The sequence below is a fragment of the Nycticebus coucang genome, chromosome 6 (assembly GCF_027406575.1).
Source record: "Nycticebus coucang isolate mNycCou1 chromosome 6, mNycCou1.pri, whole genome shotgun sequence".
In the NCBI taxonomy this organism is placed as follows: domain Eukaryota; kingdom Metazoa; phylum Chordata; class Mammalia; order Primates; family Lorisidae; genus Nycticebus; species Nycticebus coucang.
In genome coordinates this window covers 77,428,312-77,449,209 of record NC_069785.1, presented here as the reverse complement: position 1 = coordinate 77,449,209, position 20,898 = coordinate 77,428,312, and the positions used below count along the sequence as shown (strand labels likewise).

Genomic DNA, 20,898 nt, shown 5'->3' with positions numbered 1-20,898 from the left:
AAGAAGCACAAATAAGACTGATTCACCTTACAAGGGTGCAGGGGGTGTGTCCCTTCACCCAGCAAAGCCTACTAAACAATGACAACTGCAACAACAAAAAAACAGCCAGGCGTGTGGTAGGTGCCTGTATTCCCAGCTACTTGGGAGACTGAGGCAAGAGAATTGCTTAAGCCCAAGACTTTGAGGTTGCTGTGAGCTGTGACACCCTGGCACTCTACCAAGGGTGACATAGTGAAACTGTCTCAAAATAAATAAATACAAATAAAAATAGAAAAACTAGCAGGGCTTTGTGGTGGGTGCCTAGAGTCCCAGCTACTCTGGAGGCTGAGGCAAGAGGAAAGCTTGAGCCCAGGATTTTGAGTCTGCTGTGAGCTATGACACCGTGGCACTCTACCCAGGGCAACAAAGACTCTATATCAGACAAACAAACAAATAAACAAAAAAGGAGTGAACTGGGCGGCACCTGTGACTTGTGAGTAGGGCGCCGACCCCATATTCGGAGGGTTCAAACCCGGCCCTGGCCAAACTGCCTATAGCTCAGTGGGTAGGGTGCCAGCCATACAAACTGAGGCAGGTGGGTTCGAACACAGCCAGGCCTACTAAACAACAAAAAAATAGCCGGGCACTGTGGCAGGCACCTGTAGTCCCAGCTACTTGGGAGGCTGAGGCAAGAGAATCACCTAAGCCCAAGAGCTGGAGGTTGCTATGAGCTGTGATCTCACAGCACTCTACTAAGGATGACAAAGTGAGACTCTCTATTAAAAAAACAAAAAAATAATGAACACTAATGTCCACTATGTAGTCTGGGTTATAATGATGAGTCATCAGACAGGTTCAAATCCAGCTTGGGCCTGCCAAACAACAATGACGGGTGCAACCAAAAAAAAAATACCAGGCGTTGTGGCCGGCACCTGTAGTCCCAGCTACTTGGGAGGAGGAGGCAGGAGAATCACTTGAGCCCAGGAGTTGGAGGTTGCTGTGAGCTGTGATGCCACAGCACTCTACCCAGGACTACAGCTGAGGCTCTGTCTCAAAAACAAAAAAAATTAAAAATAAAAATAAAAAATAAAGTTTGTTAATAATAATATAAAAGGCCAGACTCCCCCCTCCACTGTATCCTGGGCTATCTCTGGTGATGGGAGGGAGGAGTGAAGTAGATCCCTAGAAAGTAGAAATTTAATTAATAAAAGTTTCTAACTAATTTTGTAGAGCCAGGTTTGGAACTACTACACTACTCTATGCTACCTGCTCATGCGGTAGTTTCCAAATCAGGTGTCTGGCTTCAAGGAAGCCTCTGGCGCACCTAGCTCAGTAGGCAGAGCACCATCTACATTACACCAAGGGTGGCGGGTTCGAACCTGGCCTGTGGCAGCTAAAATGCAACTTACAACAACAAAAAAATAGCTGGGGGTTGTGGCCTGCGCCTGTAGTCCGACCTACCTGGGAGACTGAGGCAAGAAAATCCCCTAAGTCCAAGAGTTTGAGGTTGCTGTGAGCTGTGACGCCATATCACTCTGCCGAGGGCGCCATAATGAGACTTGTCTCAAAAAAACAAAAGCCTCTGCAAATTCATAACCGTAAAACTCCTTATTACCTGGATATTCAGTGTTGGCTGTGTTTTCTTTCCCAAACTAATACCACCAAGACTCTAAAACGCCAAGAGGAAGGAGTAGGACTTTCCCAGGTAATTGTAAGGGACAAAGGAACCAGGAGCAAGAGCCAAACACTGGCAGCAGTTAAAGTTTTGTCCTTTAAGGACAAAAGATTGTGTGTGTGTGATTCTGAATCTAAGGACCAATATTCAGAATCATAGGAAGATAGGGAGAGTTTCACAGAGTTCTTATTCCGTCCCCCAAAGTTACTACCTTTAACCCTCTAATCTCTAGCTGAAAGACCGGTGTCTGTCGATTTCCCAAGCTGCACACCTGTTGGTTTTTTTTCCCCTCTTCTCTGGCTCAGGGTCGTGATGGTCTTCACACCACCTAGGAGGGCAGACGTGACTTGTCAGATCACTCAGCAACTTTTTACAGCTTTGGCCGGGGATGGGTGAGGCTGTTTCTCCTCTTACATACTGAGTACTGGGGAGAGGGGGGCAGTTAAGCACAGACTGTCTGTTTCTAACCCCCCAAATGGACAGAAGCTGATAAACTCTGAAAGTCAACCACGGAGGTAATTTCTTGTTTCCTGCAATCCGTCAGAGGGTTGGCCTACTTATTGTTGCACCGTATTTAGTGAGGAGGGGGTCCGCATCACCAGGCCCCCGGAGAGTTCACTCTACCTCAGAGACTGGCGCTGGGGTGCCAGAGGGGAAGTGGGCGCTTTTCATCGAGCCTGCAAGGTGGTGCGGGTAGCCCGCTGGGTCGAGGAGTTAGGAACAGGTCCCTGTTTCCAGTCAAGACTCAATCGGACATAAGACGGGCGCGCAAGATGGCGGTCCAGGAGATTCCAAAGAAGGCCGGCTACGCCTCTTTCTCCCTCGCTCAAATTTCCCGGGCGCCCCGCCCCTCAACTGCCCGCCGAGGCGTCGCGCCGGAAGCGACCTCACGACGGTGGCGTGGGGACGCAAGGCGCTTCCGGCGGCCGCGGTTGAGGGGGTGGGTGTGGAGAAGCCCCTTCGTGGGCAATCTCGTGTTGCGTGGTCGGTTTGGTGTGGTCCGCGGAGGAGGCCGAGGCTAGACGGCGCGGAGGTGGGAGCGAGGGGAGGCGGCCGGTTTGTGGGCACTCGCGGGAGGGGGCTTCCGGGCTTGGCAGCCGGGTTGGCTTTTCGACTTGGGGGCTCCAGGCCTTGTACACCTTTTTAGAGTCGGGTACGAGCTGGGTTCTGCGCAGGGGCTCAGATACTAACGGTGTCTCCAGGAGTTTGGTTTGATGTGGGAGGCTGAGGACAGCGGGGTTCTAATTATCTGGGGTTTGTGTGAGGTGTGAGGCATTAGTGGCCTGACCTCTTAGTCCAGCCTTTTGGGGGACTGCGTCAGCTCGCTCGCTTGCTCATTGCTTCATGCCTCGGTTTCCTTTTGCACAATGAGGTAAGGTGGCAGGGAAGAGCGCAAGTATATGGCACTGTGACTGATAGTTTGAGGACAGGTGAATTGGGGTGTAGACGAGGATGCCTGAGAAATTGGTACCTACCAGAGCATATTTTTCTTGAATCCCAGGAACTTCTCTCTTGATTTTTTTCTGCCCTACCCCTGTAAATCTGTGGTTCGTATCATCTTAACACCTTTTGTATTATTTGATTGTATATATCAACAGTTGACTTGTTGAATAGTTGAAGTGTTTTGGTGTGTGTGGAGGGGGCGTAGTTTTGTCAGTTTGATCTGTTGATTTTCAGTTAATCTGCAAGTTTTAGAGCTAAGAGGAGTCTTTGTTGTTGTTGTTGAGACAGAGTCCCACCCTATGCCCCTGAGCAGAGTGCAGTGGCGTGGTAGCTCACTGCAACCATAGACTGGGGCGGTGGGCATCTCGCTGCTTTAGCCTCCGGAAACTGCTGGGATTACAGGCGCTCGCCGGGGCGCCTGGCTGGGTTTTTCCATTTTTTTCATGAGTCGGGGGACCACTCTCGCTCAGGCAAGTCTCGAACTCCTGAGCTCAAGTAATTCTCCCTCCTCAGCCTATCACAGTGCTGGGATTACAGGCGTGAGCCACCGCGCCCGGCAAGAGAAGTTTTAACTGTCCTCTCCTGTGGTTGGATTGAGAAACCCGCAGTCTAGAATGGTTTTTCTTCTGTAGCTACAGACCAAACTGGTTTCCGACTTCTGTCTGTCAAATATAGGTCTTCCTCCCTCTCAAACAGAAGTGACTATCTCTGAAAAGTTTAGTATTTTAGCTGGGAACCTCAATAGATTCTGATCGTTTAAAAAAATGAACGGCGTATTAGGGGTACTGAGCACACAATCCTATTTGTTAGTTTCTTTGTATGAAGTGAAAAGGTTGCACAGAACATGACTTTTTGATTACTAAGAAATTTTTGGTGAAGCCTTGTTGGTGGGGGTAGGGACTTGAAAAGTATCTCATATTTTTTTGACCTGTGACCCACAGTTACACATTTTACATCATGACTGGATGTGCCCCTGCATACTGTGCATGCATGTGCATGCACACACACAACTTATCCTCCCTTAGGGTGACGCCCTCTGACATTTTCCATTTCATTAAAAGAAAAAAAAAATAGGTTACAGTAGAACATCCATTGTTGACCACCTCCTTAAATTGAGCTAATTTTCATAGGCAGGGCATGCACCACATGGACATATCAATACAGCCTAGTTTCTTATGTTGACCACCTCCATATGTTGACCAGTTTGTTACCGTCCTTGGGTGGTCAACTTACAGAGGTTCTACTGTAGTTGCAAATCACTAAATTGGGTCTGAGAATAGGTCATAACCTATAGTTTGAAAACATTAGACCAGAAAATGTTTATGATCTTTACCATTCCTGAGATTCTGTAACTAATACAAAGTGAAAGATGTGTTATTTTTCTTTTCTTTTCGGAGTTCCTCAAAATTCAGGCAGGGTGGTCCGGGGTGGTGGCTCATGCCTGTAATCCTAGCACTTTGGGAGGCTGAGGCAGGAGGACTACTTGAGTTCAGGAATTCTAGACCAACCTAAGCAGTATCTACTAAAAATAGAAAAAATTAGCTGGACGTAGGAGTGTAAACGCCTGTAGTCGCAGCTACTCTGGAGGCTGAGGCCGGAGGATTGGTTGAGCCCAGGAGTTTGAGGTTGCAGTAAGTTATGATGCCACTGCAACTGTAGCCTGGGTGACAGAATGAGAGACCTTGTCTCAAAAAAAAAAAAAAAAAGGCAGAACTACAGGACATCCAAATTGGTAATATCAAAGGAGTATAGTAACCATAGTGATAATGTGTCAAAATTCTAGCAAGGCATTTCTTAAGTCTTTTATGATAACCTATTGCATGAGATGGGAAAATTTGCCAGACTGTGGTAGAATTAGATGGAGTAATGAGTTTGAGCATTTATGTCTGAAGAAGTTTAATTTGTGGACACTGCTTTCAGTGGGGATTCTAGTGATCTGAGCTGGGGCTCCATCACTTTGTTATATAGATAATACATATTTGAAATATATCCAGAAGGTGTGTTTTCTGGATTGCCTTTATGAAGTGAAGTGGTTGATCATGGTTACAATGCTAAAAATTTTCACAATTTGCCCAGTACTGTTCTATAAAATGGAAAGATACAGTGTAAGAAATAAAAAAAAAAAACCATACCAGTTATGAGGGCGGAGATGTGACCTTGCAAGAGTTCTTGTAATTAAAAATATATGGAGTCTTGGGCGGTGCCTGTGGTTCAGTGAGTAGGGCGCCAGCCCCATATACCGAAGGTGGCAGGTTTGAAACCAGCCCCAGTCAAACTGCAACAAAAAAATAAGCGGGTGTGGGCGGCGCCTGTGGCTCAGTCGGTAAGGCGCCGGCCCCATATACCAAGGGTGGCGGGTTCAAACCCAGCCCCAGCTGAACTGCAACCAAAAAATAGCCGGGCGTTGTGGCGGGCGCCTGTAGTCCCAGCTGCTCGGGAGGCTGAGGCAAGAGAATCGCTTAAAGCCAGGAGTTGGAGGTTGCTGTGAGCTGTGTGAGGCCACAGCACTCTACAGAGGGCCATAAAGTGAGACTCTGTCTCTACAAAAAAAAAATAAATAAATAAGCGGGTGTTGGGCAGGTGCCTATAGTCCCAGCTACTCGGGAGGCTGAGGCAAGAGAATCTCCTAAGTCCAAGAGCTGGAGGTTGTTGTGAACTGTGACATGGGTTCGAACCCTGCCCCGGCCAGCTGACAACTGCAACAACAACAAAAAAAAAGCTGGGTGTTGTGGCGGGCGCCTGTAGTCCTAGCTACTCAGGAGGCTGAGGCAAGAGAATCGCTTAAGCCCAAGAGTTGGAGGTTGCTGTAAGCTGTGATGCCATGGCACCCTACTGAGGGTGACAAAGTGAGACTGTCTCAAAAAAAATTATATATATATAAAATATATGTATACGTGTATATATATACACATACATACGTATGGAGTCTTAAATCACTGTCTGAATTAGTGGTGTGGTTAGGCTGTGAAAAAAGATTGTATTAGGGAAATGGGAACCCTGGGACTGATAGGCTCACACCTGGAATATTGGGTTTAGGTCTGGGTGTGCCAAGAGTAAATTTATGTGAAGAAGTCAAAATCAGTTGGGATTTATTTTTTAAAAAATTGTTTTAGGAGTAGGGTGCCGGCCCCATATACCAGAGGTGGTGAGTTCAAACCCAGCCCTGGCCAAAAGGTTTCACTCTGTGGTTTCAGCCTAGCTCACAGCTCCCGGGCTCCTCAAACTCCTGGGAAGTGATCCTCCTGCCTCAGCCTCCTGAGTAGCTGGGACTACAGGCACTGGCAGTCTTGCCCAGCTAATTTTTTGTTTTTAGTAGAGATGGGGTCTTGCTTTGATCAGGCTGGTTGAGAACTCCTGAGCTCAAGGGATCCTCCTGCGTCAGCCTCCCAGAGTGCTAAGATTGAAGATGTGGCCAGAATTTGTTAAATTTTAAGAAGTAATTTTTTTTATTGGCTGCCCAATGATTTGGTGGAGTTGCTTTGGCATGAATGACTTTTTCTCGTTCTTTGAGGCTTCGAGGTATAGACTGGGTCATTGGTCTTAAAACATTTCTGCTTGAGGGCGGCGCTTGTGGCTCAAAAGGGTGGGGTGCCGGCCCCATATGCCAGAGGTGGTGGGTTCAAACCCAGCCCCTGCCAAAAACTGCAAAACAAAACACATTTCTGCTTGAGATTTCTAAAAGACTGGGAAATCTGTGTAGATCTTCTGTACTTGTAAGTTGACATCTGAAGCTTTTCATAGATTTAAAGAGTTTAAATATTTAATTTCAAATAGTTTAGGATGCAATTTCTGACATGTAAATATTGGCTTGAAATATATGAAGTTATCTAAATATGATAGCAATTTAATGTTTTAAAAACATACAAATTACTTTTTAAAAAAAAGACTATAAAATACATACAACATAGTATATCATATTACTTGATTTTTAAATATTAAGCCAATCTTGCATTCCTGAAATGAACCCCACTTAGTTCTGTGTATAAATTTTTTATATATAGGCTAGGCCTCATACCACAGTGGTTATGGCACGGTGCACATACTCCAAAGCTGGCAGGTTGGAACCCGGCTGGCCAGCTAAACAATGACAACTGCAACAAAAAACAGCTAGGCGTTGTGGCAGGCGCCTGTAGTCCCAGCTACTTGGGAGGCTGAGGCAAAAGAATTGCTTAAGCCCAAGAGTTGGAGGTTGCTGTGAGCTGTGACACCATGGCACTCTACAAAGGGCGACATAGTGAGACTCCGTCTCAAAAAATTTTTTTATATATAGCTGAATTAAGTTCACTGACATTTTGTTAAGAACTTTTGTGTTGGTGTTCCTAGTCTTACCATGTCTTTGGCCTCAGTAGCAGAGTAAAACTACTTCATAAAATGAATTGGAAAGTGTTACTTTCTCATTTATTTTCTGTGAGAGTTTGTATATGATTTGTATTTCTTTTTCATGTTTCATGGAATCTACCAATGAAGTTCTGTGGGCCTGGGATTTTCTTTGTGGGAAGATTTTACTAATTTAATTTTTTTTACTTGATCTAGTTCTATCTTGAATTAATTTGGATAATTTTTATCATTGTAGGAATTTGTTCATGTTATATTTTTCTTTTTTCTCTTTGGAGTTATATCCCGCAGAAAATTTCACTTTTCCCACAGAAATTCTCTCTAAAGCAGGGGTCAGCAACTTTTTCTGTAAAGGGCCGGATGATAGGCTTTATGGGCCATGTGGTTTCTTTCATTACTACTCAGTCCTCTTGCTATGGTATGAAAACAGCTATAGATAATATGCAAGCAATTGAGAATTTTAAAAATAGAATAAACTGCCTCAGCGCCTGTAGCACATTGATTATGAGGCCAGTCACATACACTGAGCCTGGTGGGTTTGAATCCAGCCCAGTCCAGCCCAGGTAGACAACAGTGACAACTGCAACAACAACAACAAAATAGCCTGGTGTTGTGGCAAGCACCTGTAGTCCCAGCTACTGGGAGGCTGAGGCAAGAGAATCACTTAAGCCCAGGAGTTTGAGGTTGCTGTGAGCTGTGGCACTCTACCCAGAGCGACATAGTGAGACTCTGTCTCAAAAAAAAAATAAAATAAAATAAAAATAGAATAAACTTACTTGATGAGTTTTGAGTAATACATTAGTGTGTTTTAAAGAGGGAAGTTTCTTTTCTTTTTTCTTTTTGAGACAGCCTCAAGCTGTCACCCTGGGTGGAGTGCTGTGGCATCACAGCTCACAGCAATCTCCAATTCCTGGGCTCAAGCAATTCTTCTGCCTCTGCTTCCCAAGTAGCTGGAACTACAGGCGCCTGTCACAATGCCTGGTTATTTTTTGTTGCAGCCATCGTTGTTTGGCGGGCCCAGGATAGATTAGAACCTGCCAGCTCAAGTGTATATGGCTGGTGCTTTAGCTGCTTGGGCCGCTGGCGCTGAGCCAAAGAGGGAAGTTTCTAATAAAATGAAAGGGCAGTTTGTTACACATTAAGGTTTTAAAAGTTTCTGTTAATAGAGAAATAGGAAAATACATACTTGTCAGCATCCACATTTTCAAAGTGTTAAAAATTCTATTCAGTTATTAGCATAATATAAACTTGAGTGTACAATATCAGTGTCTTAAAGGTACATGTTGAATGGAGAAGTAAAAGGCTTTTCAGGCCAGTTGCAGTGGCTTACATCTGTAATACTAGCACTATGGGAGACTGAGGTGGGTGAATTGCTAGAGCTTAGGAGTTTGAGTCCTTCTTGCCTGTGCTGGAGGGAGACCCATCTCTACTAAAAACAGAAGAATTAGTGGGGCTTTGTGGCACATGCCTTAGTCCCAGCTACTCTGGAGGTTGAGGCAGGAGGAGCACTTGAGCCCAGGAGTATGAGGTTGCAGTAAGCTATGAAAAACAAACAAAGGCTTTTCATATGTAGTTAATTTCTAGTGTTTTAAAATTCTTGTCATTATATCTTTTTACTCTATGTATGTAAAATAAGCATTCAGAGTAGAATTATGATGGAGTGTAAAGAATAAAAAGGAAATCTGTGCTTTTGTGACATTAGGTAGGCAAAGGCTGATTAGGAAGGGGAAGTAAGCCTAAAGTATATATTTTGTGCCTTTTTACCATCACTATTGTGAAAATTGTTTTGCATTGGAAATTCATCTACTCTCTTAAATTCTTGTAGATATGTGGATAATTGTTGGATTTAAATGATGAATATGTGGGTTTCATTATGCTCTTCTCTCTACATTTGTGTATGTTTGAAATTTTCTATAATAAAATGAAAAAAAAAAAGCCTTATGGATGAACCTGCTAACACATGGTATTTCTTTTATTTTCTGTTCCATCAGCATAGTTTTGTGATATTGCTTAGTTAGATCACTAGCAACTTTCTAGAGCAGCGGTTCTCAACCTGTGGGTCGTGACCCACGGGAACTGTTTTAAAGGGCCATGGCATTAAGAAGGTTGAGAACTACTGATCTAGAGTTTAATTAATTTCTAGAGCTAGGCTATTTCATGCTTGTATTTCTGATGGGACATGCTCTTTTTACCAGAGGAGTGCTTTTTTATATGCTTTTTTTTGTCCTTTTTTCTCTTGAAGACTGTACATTTTATGTAGGTGTATATATGAAATTAATATTTGAAAACAGCATGAAATGCCCTTTTTTTCCTGTGAAAAAATACTAAGCCAGTGTTTCACTTTGTGCTTAACAAGATTGTTAATGTTTGTATTAATCTGCTAGCTATTGCCTGACTTCCTTCCTTGAGTAAGAAAGTGTTTGATTTCATATCGTATAGGATTTTGCGTAGAGTATGCTTTAAAGATATTTTTAGAACCATTTTCAAGAAGAGTTAAGACATTTGGACATAAATATTTAAATATCAAGGGATAAGGAATCTGCAGCCTTCTAGATCCTTAAGTGGCATTTTGACTGAACCCAAATTTTATGAAACAAATTTGATCTCTACATCATTTTTTTTTTTTTCGAGACAGTCTCTCAAGCTGTTGCCCTGGGTAGAGTGCTGTGGCATCACAGCTCACAGCAACCTCAAATTCTCAAATTCTTGGGCTTAAGCTATTCTCTTGCCTCAGCCTCCCAGATAGCTGGGACTACAGGCACCTGCCACAACACCCAGTTTTTTTTTGTTGTTGTTGTAATTGTCAGTTGTTTGGCAGGCCGGGGCCAGATTCAAACCCACCAGCACCGGTATATGTGGCTGGTACCCTAGCCGTGGAGCTACAGGCACCGAGCCTGATCTCTACATCTTGCATGATTAACTTCCATCATACCAGTTATGTTTATTTCATTTATTGATCGAATAAATATTTATTGAATTCTTCCATTTTAGGCACTCTTGACTGGCTGAACAAGGCAAAATCCTTTGCCTTATTCTTTTTTTTTTTTTTTTGTAGAGACAGAGTCTCACTTTATGGCCCTCAGTAGAGTGCCGTGGCCTCACCCAGCTCACAGCAACCTCCAATTCCTGGGCTTAAGCAATTCTCTTGCCTCAGCCTCCTGAGTAGCTGGGACTACAGGCACCCGCGACAACGCCCGGCTATTTTTTTGGTTGCAGTTTTGCTGGGGCCCGGTTTGAACCCGCCACCCTTGGTATATGGGGCCAGCGCCCTACCGACTGAGCCACAGGCGCCGCCCCCTTTGCCCTATTCTTTTTTTTTTTTGTAGAGACAGAGTCTCACTGTACCGCCCTCGGGTAGAGTGCCGTGGCGTCACACGGCTCACAGCAACCTCCAACTCCTGGGCTTAAGCGATTCTCTTGCCTCAGCCTCCCGAGTAGCTGGGACTACAGGCGCCCACCACAACGCCCGGCTATTTTTTTGTTGCAGTTTGGCCGGGGCTGGGTTTGAACCCGCCACCCTCGGCATATGGGGCCGGCGCCCTACTCACTGAGCCACAGGCGCCGCCCCCTTTGCCCTATTCTAATGGGGTGACACAATGTAGGCAAATGAGGTAATTCATACAGTGATCTATTTTGAGATTATAACAGAAAGTGAGGTGTAAGAGTGACGATGAGTAGCCACATTAGATTGGGCAGCCAGGGAAGGGCTCTCTGATGTGGTAACATTTTTACCTGATACCAGAAAGATAAAATGAAACTTGCCATTCATAGAGCTGGAGAAAGTGTGTTCTGGGAATACCTGATGTAAAATTCTCTAGGAACAAGCTTGATGTGTTTAAGGAACAGGAAGAAGGCCATTGTGTGTGGAGACCAGTAGGAGGGAAGTGTCTTGAATTCTTTGAAATGTGACAGTGTAAAAAAAATCTTTGTTTTTCTTTTTCACAGTTGTTTTGTCTATTATAGGTGCTTTGCATTTCCATATATATTTTAGAATCAGTTCTTCAATTCCTCCAAAAAAGCTAGCTGGGTTTTTGATTGATACATGTATTTGACCTATGAGCAACTTGGGGAGAATTGACATTAAGTTCTTCAATTTGTAAATGTAATACATCTTTCCATTTATTGAGATTTTTAATTTTTTTCAGAAGTTATTTATAGTTTCCATTGTATAGTACCTGCACATATTTCATTGGATTTATTCCTAAGTATTTTGGGGTTTTTATACTATTTTAAATGGTATTTTTAAATTTTATTTTCAGTTATTTTTTGCTATTATACAGAATATGGTTGGTTTTTCTACATTGAGTGTATATCCTGTGATCTTGCTAAACATTAGTTCTAGTAGGAACATTCTTTCATTGTGAGTTCTTTAGGATACTATACAGTAGGAACAGTTTTTTAATACATATTTTTTAGGATATTGTACATACACAATCATATCATTGCAAATAAAGATAGTTTTACTTCTTTCCAAAATTTGTGCTTTTTATTTCTTGTTTTATTGCCTTGGCTAGGACCTATAATATAAGGTTGAATAGAAGTATGAGTGGTGACAGTGGATATCCTTGCCTTGTCTTCAGTCTTAAGGAAAAAGCATTCATTATTTTACCATTAAGTTTGACACTAGCTATAATTGTTTTGTAGATGCCAGTTCCCCCACCTTTTAAAAATATCACGAATGGGTATTGAATTTTGTCAAATTTTCTTTCTGCATTTATTAATATGGTCATACATGATTTTATCATTGACTTATATCACAGAAGAATTTTTTTTTTTTTTTGAGACGGAGTCTCACTATGTTGCCTTTGGTAGAGTGCTGTGGCATGACAGCTCATAGAAACCTCAAACTCGGGCGGCGCCTGTGGCTCGGTCGGTAGGGCGCCGGCCCCATATACCGAGGGTGGCGGGTTCAAGCCCTGCCCCGGCCAAACTGCAACCAAAAAATAGCCGGGCGTTGTGGCGGGTGCCTGTAGTCCCAGCTACTCGGGAGGCTGAGGCAAGAGAATCGCTTAAGCCCAGGAGTTGGAGGTTGCTGTGAGCTGTGAGAGGCCACGGCACTCTACCGAGGGCCATAAAGTGAGACTCTGTCTCTACAAAAAAAAAAAGAAAAGAAACCTCAAACTCTTGGGCTTAAGCAATTGTCTTGTCTCAGCCTGACAAGTAGCTGGGATAACAGGTGCCTGCCACAACTCCCGGCTATTTTTTTGTTGCTTTTGTCATTGTTGTTTAGCTGGCCTGGACTGGGTTTGAACCCACCACCCTTGGTGTATGTGGCTGGCACTGTAACCACTGTGCTACGGGAGCCGAGCCCACAGAAAACTTTCTATTAAACTTTATTTTGAGATAGCAATTACAAATGAGCTGCTACAAATATCCATGTGCAGATTTTTATTTTACTTATGTGTTCATGTGTATATTTATTTTTAAGGCAAGCACAAAAAAAATTATTGAGGAAGAGAAAGATAGGCTTACAAGTAAGAAAGCTTAGAAAGCAGGCTACGTTGGCTATGGCAGCAAACCCGCCTCCGATGCCAGGGCAAGTGGGCAGATTTTTATATGGACTTGTTTTCAGTTCATTTGGGTGAATATCAAGGAGTGTGATTGCTGGATTGTATCGTATTTTTTGCTTTTTAAGAAACTGCCAAGATGGGGCCGGCGCCTGTGGCTCAAAGGAATAGGGCGCTGGTCCCATATGCCAGAGGTGGCAGGTTCAAACCCAACCCTGGCCAAAAAAAAAAAGAAACTGCCAAGTTGTCTTTCAAAGGAGCTATACCATTTTCATTTCTGCCAGTAGTGAATGAGGGTTCCTGTTGCTCTGTCGTTGTTACCACTCGGTGTTGTCAGTGTTATGGATTTTGACTATCTTAATAGGTGTATAGTGCCATTTCATTGTTTAATTTCCCTAATGAGATATGATGTAGAACATCTTTTTTTTTTTTTTTTTGTAGAGATAGTCTTCATTTACTGCCCTCGGTAGAGTGCCGTGGTGTCACACAGCTCACAGCAACCTCCAACTCCTGGGCTTAGGTGATTCTCTTGCCTTAGCCTCCCCAGTAGCTGGGACTACAGGTGCCTGCCACAATGCCCGGCTATTATTTTTGTTTTTTTTGAGACAGAGCCTCAAGCTGTCCCCCTGGGTAGAGTGCTGTAGCATCACAGCTCACAGCAACCTCCCAACTCCTGAGCTCAAATGATTCTCCTGCCTCAGCATCCCAAGTAGCTGGGATTACAGGCGCCTGCCACAATAGCTATTTTTTGGTTGCAGCTGTCATTGCTGTTTGGTGGGTCTGGGCTGGATTCGAACCCACCAGCACAGATGTATGTGGCTGGTGCCTTAGCCGCTTGAGCCACAGGCGCCAAGCCAGGACATCTTTTCAGATGCTTCCTTACTGTATGGTGAGGTGTCTATTGAGGTGTATTGCTCATTTTTAAAAATCAGATTGTTATTATTGAGTTCTGAGAGTTCTTGGTATATTTTGACTAACAGTCCTTTATTAGGTAAGTCTTTTTTGTTTTTTGTTTTTTTTAGAAGAAAACATTTTTTTTTTCTTTTTAAAGGGGAATTTTATTTATTTATTTATTTTATTTTTTATTTTTTCGCTGTTTTTGGCTGGGGCCGGGTTTGAACCCACCTCCGGCATATGGGGCCGGCGCCCTACTCCTTTGAGCCACAGGTACCGCCCTATTAGGTAAGTCTTTAGCGAGTATTTTCTTTTCTTTTTTTTTTTTTGCCGGGGCTGGGTTTGAACCCGCCACCTCTGGCATATGGGACCAGCGCCCTACCCGCTGAGCCACAGGCGCCACCCTTTAGCGAGTATTTTCTTTTGGTCTGTGGCTTGTCTTATTCTCTTGACAAATTCAGTTTTTTATTTATTTATTTATTTTTTGAGACAGTCTCACTATGTTGCCCTGGGTAGAGTACTGTAGCGTCACAGCTCACAGCAACCTCAAACTCTTGGACTTAAGTGATTCTCTTGCCTCAGCCTCCGAAGTAGCTGGGTACAGGTGCCCGCCACAATGCCTGGCTATTTTTTGTTGCTGTTGTCATTGTTGTTTAGTAGGCCTGGGCCATTTTCGAACCTGGCAGCCCCGGTGTATGTGGCTGGTGCCCTAACCACTCAGCTGTAGGCACCGAGCTGACAAATTCTATTTTTAAAATAGATACTCTGATTTTCTATTTCTTGTATACTTACCAGTCTTGGTAACTTTTGTCTTTCAAAGTATTTTCTCATTTCATCATAAGTTGTCAAATTTACCAGCATAAAATTACCTTTTTGATGTCTGTAATGTTTCCTTGTTCATTCCTGATGTTGGTAATATTTCTTTTATCTTTTTTCTTGATTAGCCTAGCGAGCGGTTTATCAGCTTTATTAATATTTTTTAAAAAGCTAACATTTTGGGCAGTACCTGTGGCTCAAAGCGGTAGGGCACTGGTTCCATATGCCAGAGGTGGTGGGTTCAAACCCAGCCCTGCCCAAAAACTGAAAAAAAAAAAATAATGATAATAATAAAAAGCTAACATTTTGAGGCTTGGTTCCTGTGGCTCAAGCAGCTAAGGCTCCAGCTACATACACCTGACCTGGCGGATTTGAATCCAGCCCGGTCCCACCAAACATTAATGGCTGCAACCAAAAAATAGCTGGGCATTGTGGCAGCACCTGTAGTCCCAGCTACTTGGGAAGCAGAGGCAGGAGAATCGCTTGAGCCCAGGAGTTGGAAGTTGCTGTGAGCTGTGATGCTACGACACTCTACCCAGGGGACAGCTTGAGGCTCTGTCTCAAAAAAGAACAGCTAACATAATAAAGAAAAAGCTGTATTTTTCTTACTGATTTTATTGATTTCTGCTCCATTTCCTTTCTGTTAACTTTGGGTTAATTTACTACTTTTTTTCTTTCTTTTTTTTCCTAATTCTTAAGATCATTCTTATGATTCTTAGATCATTGGTTTTAAAACTGTCTTTTCTGCCTTGGTGCCCGTAGCAGTGGTTATGTCGCCAGATACATACACCAAGGCTCGTGGGTTCAAAACTGGCCCAGGCCAGCTAAACAACAAGGACAACTGCAACAAAAAATAGCCGGGCGTTGTGGCAGGTGCCTTTAGTCCCAGCTGCTTAGGAGGCTGAGGCAAGAGAATTGCTTAAGCCCAAGAGTTTTGGGGTTGCTGTGAGCTGTGACAACACAACACTCTACCAAGGGCGATATAGTGAGACTCTGTCCCCCCCCCAAAAAAAAAAACAACTTTCTTTTCTAATACATGTATAAGCATTTCAAGCTATAAATTTCTCTTTTGCATACTACATTAAGCACATGCTATAAATGTTGGTATGTTGTGTTTTTGTGTTGTCATTGAATTTGAACTATTTTTCTAACTTTCCTTCTGATTTCTTCTTTGACCCATATGTTATTTGGCAATATTATAAATACCTATTATCAATTTCAAATTTAATTCTATTGTGGGCAGAGGATTAATTTACTTTATATTATTTCAGTCCTTGAAATTTATTCATACTTTTTGGAGGCCCAGCATATGTTGATGAACATTCCACGTAGACTTGGAAAGAATACATATTCTGTAGTTGTTAGATGTAGTATTCTGTGGTGCCTTCAGCTGGCTTTTTAAAATAAATTTTTACCAGAATTTATCATTATCTGCCCCTGTAGCTCAGCTGTTAGTGTGCCGGCCCTATATACCAGGGGCAGTGAGTTCAAGCCTTGCCTGGGCCTGATTAATAGAATTTATCATTATTATCAGCAAAAGTGTTAGTCTGGTATGAGCTCTTCTGGCATTACCAGTATTTTAAAAAATATATTATTTCTTGGCAACATATACTTTATGAAAGCATTTTTATTTTTTTTGAGACAGAGCCTCAAGCTGTCACCCTGGGTAGAGTGCTGTGGCATCACAGCTCACAGCAACCTCCAACTCCTGGGCTCAAGCAATTCTCCTGCCTCTGCCTCCCAAGTAACTGGGACTACAGGCGCCCACTACTACGCCTGGCTATTTTTTGGTTGCAGCCATCATTGTTCAGCAGGCCCAGGCTGAATTTGAACCCACCAGCTCAGGTGTATGTAGCTGGCGCCTTAGCTGCTTGAGCCACAGGTGGTGAGCCTATGAAAGCATTTTGATGGCAGATTTATTAAAATACAATAAAAACTTTATAGTTTGTGTGATTAGATATCTGGTGAATATTATCTTTATCCCTGTGTTTTAAAGCAATTACAAGATCTTTATACTACATATGTATTAAATAACATTGCTTATTCACTAATATTCATAATCTTACTGAAAAAGTTTTAGTTTGTCCTTTTGTTGGTGGCTTATTACTTCAGGTAAAGATCTGACAGTATGGTTTTTTTTTTTTTTTTTGCAGTTTCTGGGTGAGGGTGGGTTTGAACCCGCCACCTCCGGCATATGGGGCCGGCGCCCTACTCCGTTGAGCCACAGGCGCCGCCCAGTATGGTTTTTTTTTTTGAGACAGAGTCTCACTTTGTTGCCCTAGGTAGAGTGCAATAGTGTCACAGCTCACGGCAACCTCAAGCTCTTGGGCTTAAGCAATTCTCTTGCCTCAGCCTCCCAAGTAGCTGGGACTACCAGCACCCACAACGACTCCTGGCTGTTTTTTTTTTTTTGTAGAGACAGAGTTTCACTTTATGGCCCTCGGTAGAGTGCCATGGCATCACACAGCTCACAGCAACCTCCAACTCCTGGGCTTAAGAGATTCTCTTGCCTCAGCCTCCCGAGTAGCTGGGACTACAGGCGCCCGCCACAACGCCCAGCTATTTTTTTTTGTTGTTGTTGCAGTTCGCCGGGGCCTGGTTTGAACCCACCACCCTCGGTATATGGGGCCAGCGCCCTACCGACTGAGCCACAGGTGCTGTCCCTACTCCTGGCTGTTTTTAGAGGACGAGTTCTTGTTCTGGCTCGGTCTTAAACTCTGTGAGCTCAGGCAATCCACCTGCCTTGGCCTCCCTTAGTGCTGAGCTTACAGGCGTGAGCCACCGTGCCCTGCCCTGACAGTCTGTCTTATTAACTTGGTACAAAGCCTGATAATATTTGTTGAATTTAATTAAAGGTTTGTCTGTTCCTCAAGGTATTTGTCTTCACAGTGGTCTCACATCTGAAATATGGCTACAGATTGGCTTGGCAGTATTGTGTCCATCAACTGTGGAGATAGCTTGGGTGTCTATCAGGGAAGAGTGTCAGCAGTAGATCAGGTCAGCCAGACCATTTCTCTCACCCGGCCTTTCCACAATGGAGTGAAATGTCTTGTGCCAGAAGTCACGTTCAGGTGAGTGTGCTGACTTATTCCTCCAAATCCAACCTGGTGGTCTGTGGAGCTTAAACCTAGGTCTGATTGCCAGCATTGTTTTGCTTCAGGCTGCTTTTGATTAAAGTTTTGTCAGGCGTGAGATTTTTGCAGTCTAGTCCTGATACTAGTCTCAGCAGAGACTTTGTGTTATAATTAGCTTTCAGCCAGTGATTCAGGATTTGTGAAAACTTTTTCTTACCTCTGTCAAGCATGCAATATAATATTATTAACAAGGTCAAATCAGAATAGCCTTTTAAAATTTTTTTTTTAATTATTGCAGTTTTACTTTTTTTTTTTTTATTGAGACAGAGTCTCACTTTGTCACCCTCAGTAGAGTGCTGTGACATTATAACTCTACAGCAACCTCAAACTCTTGGGCTCAAGTGATTCTCTAGCCTCAGCCTCCCTAGTAGCTGGCACCTGCCACAACACCCAGCTATTTTGTTTGTTTATTTCTTTTGTTTAGCATGGCCAGGCTGGGTTTGAACCCACCAGCCCTGGAGCTTGTGGCTGGCACCCTAACCACTGAGCTATGGGCACCCAGCTGCAGTTTATTTTAAATTTCAAAATTTGTTACTTCATATGCTTGAGACAAAATTTAAATCATGTATATAAATACAGAGACAAACATAGGTACCTTGACAAAAATCCCAAAACAATGTATGTATTTAAATCAAGTTTCTTACCTTTACCAGATAGTGAAAAATTAAGTTCATTAAAAAAGTACATAGAGGGTGGCACCTCTGGCTCAAGGAGTAGGGTGCCGGTCCCATATGCCGGAGGTGGCAGGTTCAAACCCAGCCCTGGCCAAAAAACCACAAAAAAAAAAAAAAAAAAAGTACATAGAAAAATAGAATAGTTAAGGATTTGAGTGTTTTCTTCTCAAATATAAGGAATTAACACTTAAATTACTTAAGTGTTTACATCACTTAAAAAATCCATACACAATGCAGCAAATATGTTAATTATAGCATTCTCTTTCAGTTAACAGTTTATTCACTGTTGCAGAAGCTCTGTGAAGGGGCATCACTTAAGGCACTATCTGGGTCAGGATCACAATCAAAGTTTGAATACTTGTTGAAAGGGACATAAAAATGCCAAGCTCTGGCACAGTGAACAGATATAACTAACCCCAAAGGTGGTATATGTCACATAATGATGATTTTTAATAAGTACCATAGTAACCCTCTAGACCATACTCCCATTACAGAGAAATCTTTACTGTTGAGGGCAGAGGGTCTCTGTAGTTGATTTGGAAGAGACATACAGAATTTGATGTGATTTCTTACAAGTTTCCTTTTCCAATTTGCTTGCAGTTTTTTCCTTTTTTTTTTTTTTGAGACAGAGTCTCACTATGTCACCCTCAGTTGAGTGCCATGGCGTCACAGCTCACAGCAACCTTGAACCCTTGGGCTCAAGTGATTCTCTTGCCTCAGCTTCCCGAGTAGCTGGGACTACAGGCACCCACCACAACACCCGGCTATTATTTGGTTGCAGTTATCATTGTTGTTTAACAGGCCCCGGGCTAGACTCTTTTTTTTTTTATTAAATCATAGCTGTGTACATTAATATGATCATGGGGCATCATACACTAGTTTCATAGACTGTTTGACACATTTTCATCACTCTGGTTAACATAGCGGGCCGGACTCTTGAACTCACCAGCCTCAGTGTATGTGGCTGGCACCCTACTCACTGAGCTATGGGTACCGAGTCTTCTTTCCCTTTTTTAACTTCTGTTTGAACCTTTGATTCAGCAGCTAACCTGGGAGAGTTGGGGGTGTTTCCAGTTCTTTTATTTAAGGCTTCAGAGTTAAGTGTAACTCTTATGGGTTTCACATATTTCTTTTCCTTCTTTAGCTGCATATCGATGGGCAAATTTTTGTGAGGAGAGAGACCAACTTGTGGTGGGTCTATAGAAATCCCTTTTCCTAACTGCATGCTGTTATTTTCTAAATTGTTAGGACAGGCCTGAGTCTCCTCTTTCTGAAGTGGTGATCCATAAACCTCTCCAACAGCACTGTAGAATAACCTTTTTAAAATTTTGTTTTATAGTTTTAGATTTTTTTTCTCAGTTTTATATTATTTGTGCTTTCCCACTTTTAAATTTCTTTCTTTTTTTTTTTTTTTTTCAGACAGAGTCTGACCATGTTGCCCTCGGTAGAGTGCCACGGCATCACAGCTTACAGCAACCTCAGACTCTTAGGCTTAAGAGCGATTCTCTTGCCTCAGCTTCCCAAGTAGCTGGGACTACAGGCACCCTCCACAACACCCAGGCTGGGTTTGAACCCACCAGCCCTGGGGTATGTGGCTGACGCCCTAGCTGATGAGCTACAGGCACCAAGCCCACATCTAAGTTTCGTATTAATTTTTCCCCTGCATAAATATGTCTCTTGTAGTTTTATATTATGGTTTATCCCCAGAAACACATTGTAGCCAGTGGCTAAATTCCTTAGTTATAGGAAAGCTTTTTTCTTAGTATTTACCAATAGATCTCAAGTTCACTTGTGTCTGCCTATCCTTCTTCCCATCAGTTTGGCAGATAGCTTCCCATTTTTAGGTATAAAATAAAAAAAGGAGGCTGCGAAGTAAGAACTTCCTTGATTTTCTGTGCAATTCACTTCCTACACATACCCACACTGAACCTTCTTTGTGGATATACCCACCCATTCATTCTTATTGTTTATATCTTTTGCAGTCTCAAGAAAAGAAGTACCCATTGTGCTCAGGGCTAACCTCATGTATACTCTGCTGTCCCTTTGTACCTCCTTTCAGAACTTAATCCATCTCTTCTGTGTTTTCCATTTCAATCTCTATGCTGTGTCTTTTCTCTTTGCATTCTAACATTCCCAGGCACTCCCCCCAATATTAAAAATAGCCCTCTCCACTTGACCTTAACCTTGATCTAGGGATTTGAGTGTTTGTTTGGCAATACTAGATATTGCCCTTTCATTTCCCTTCCCTGTACCCCTACTACGCTTTTCACAACAAAGCAGTCTGCTTTCACTCCCTTTTGTGGCTTTATTCTCTAGTCCCTTGTCTCCTCCACCATTATCTTTATCTTTTTCTAACTTTTTTTTTTTTTGGCCGGGGCTGGGTTTGAACCCGCCACCTCCGGCATATGGGACAGGCGCCCTACTCCTTGAGCCACAGGCGC

At 43.0% G+C, this 20,898-nt stretch overlaps 1 protein-coding gene across 5 annotated transcripts in view; it reads left to right on the top strand.

Annotated features, from left to right (window-relative positions):
• Positions 1-2,556: 2,556 nt before the first annotated feature.
• EDC3 (enhancer of mRNA decapping 3) overlaps positions 2,557-20,898 on the top strand; it is a 79,914-nt gene continuing 61,572 nt past the window's right edge. For 2 of the 5 annotated variants that reach the window (XM_053593031.1, XM_053593027.1), the window contains exons 1-2: positions 2,562-2,687; positions 17,539-17,720. In XM_053593031.1, coding sequence (XP_053449006.1) covers positions 17,557-17,720 — 164 coding nt within the window. In that variant the 5' untranslated portion in view covers positions 2,562-2,687; positions 17,539-17,556. Of the gene's footprint in view, positions 2,688-17,522; positions 17,721-20,898 lie in introns of all 5 variants that reach the window. The other 3 variants (XM_053593028.1, XM_053593029.1, XM_053593030.1) reach the window with 3 other exon arrangements.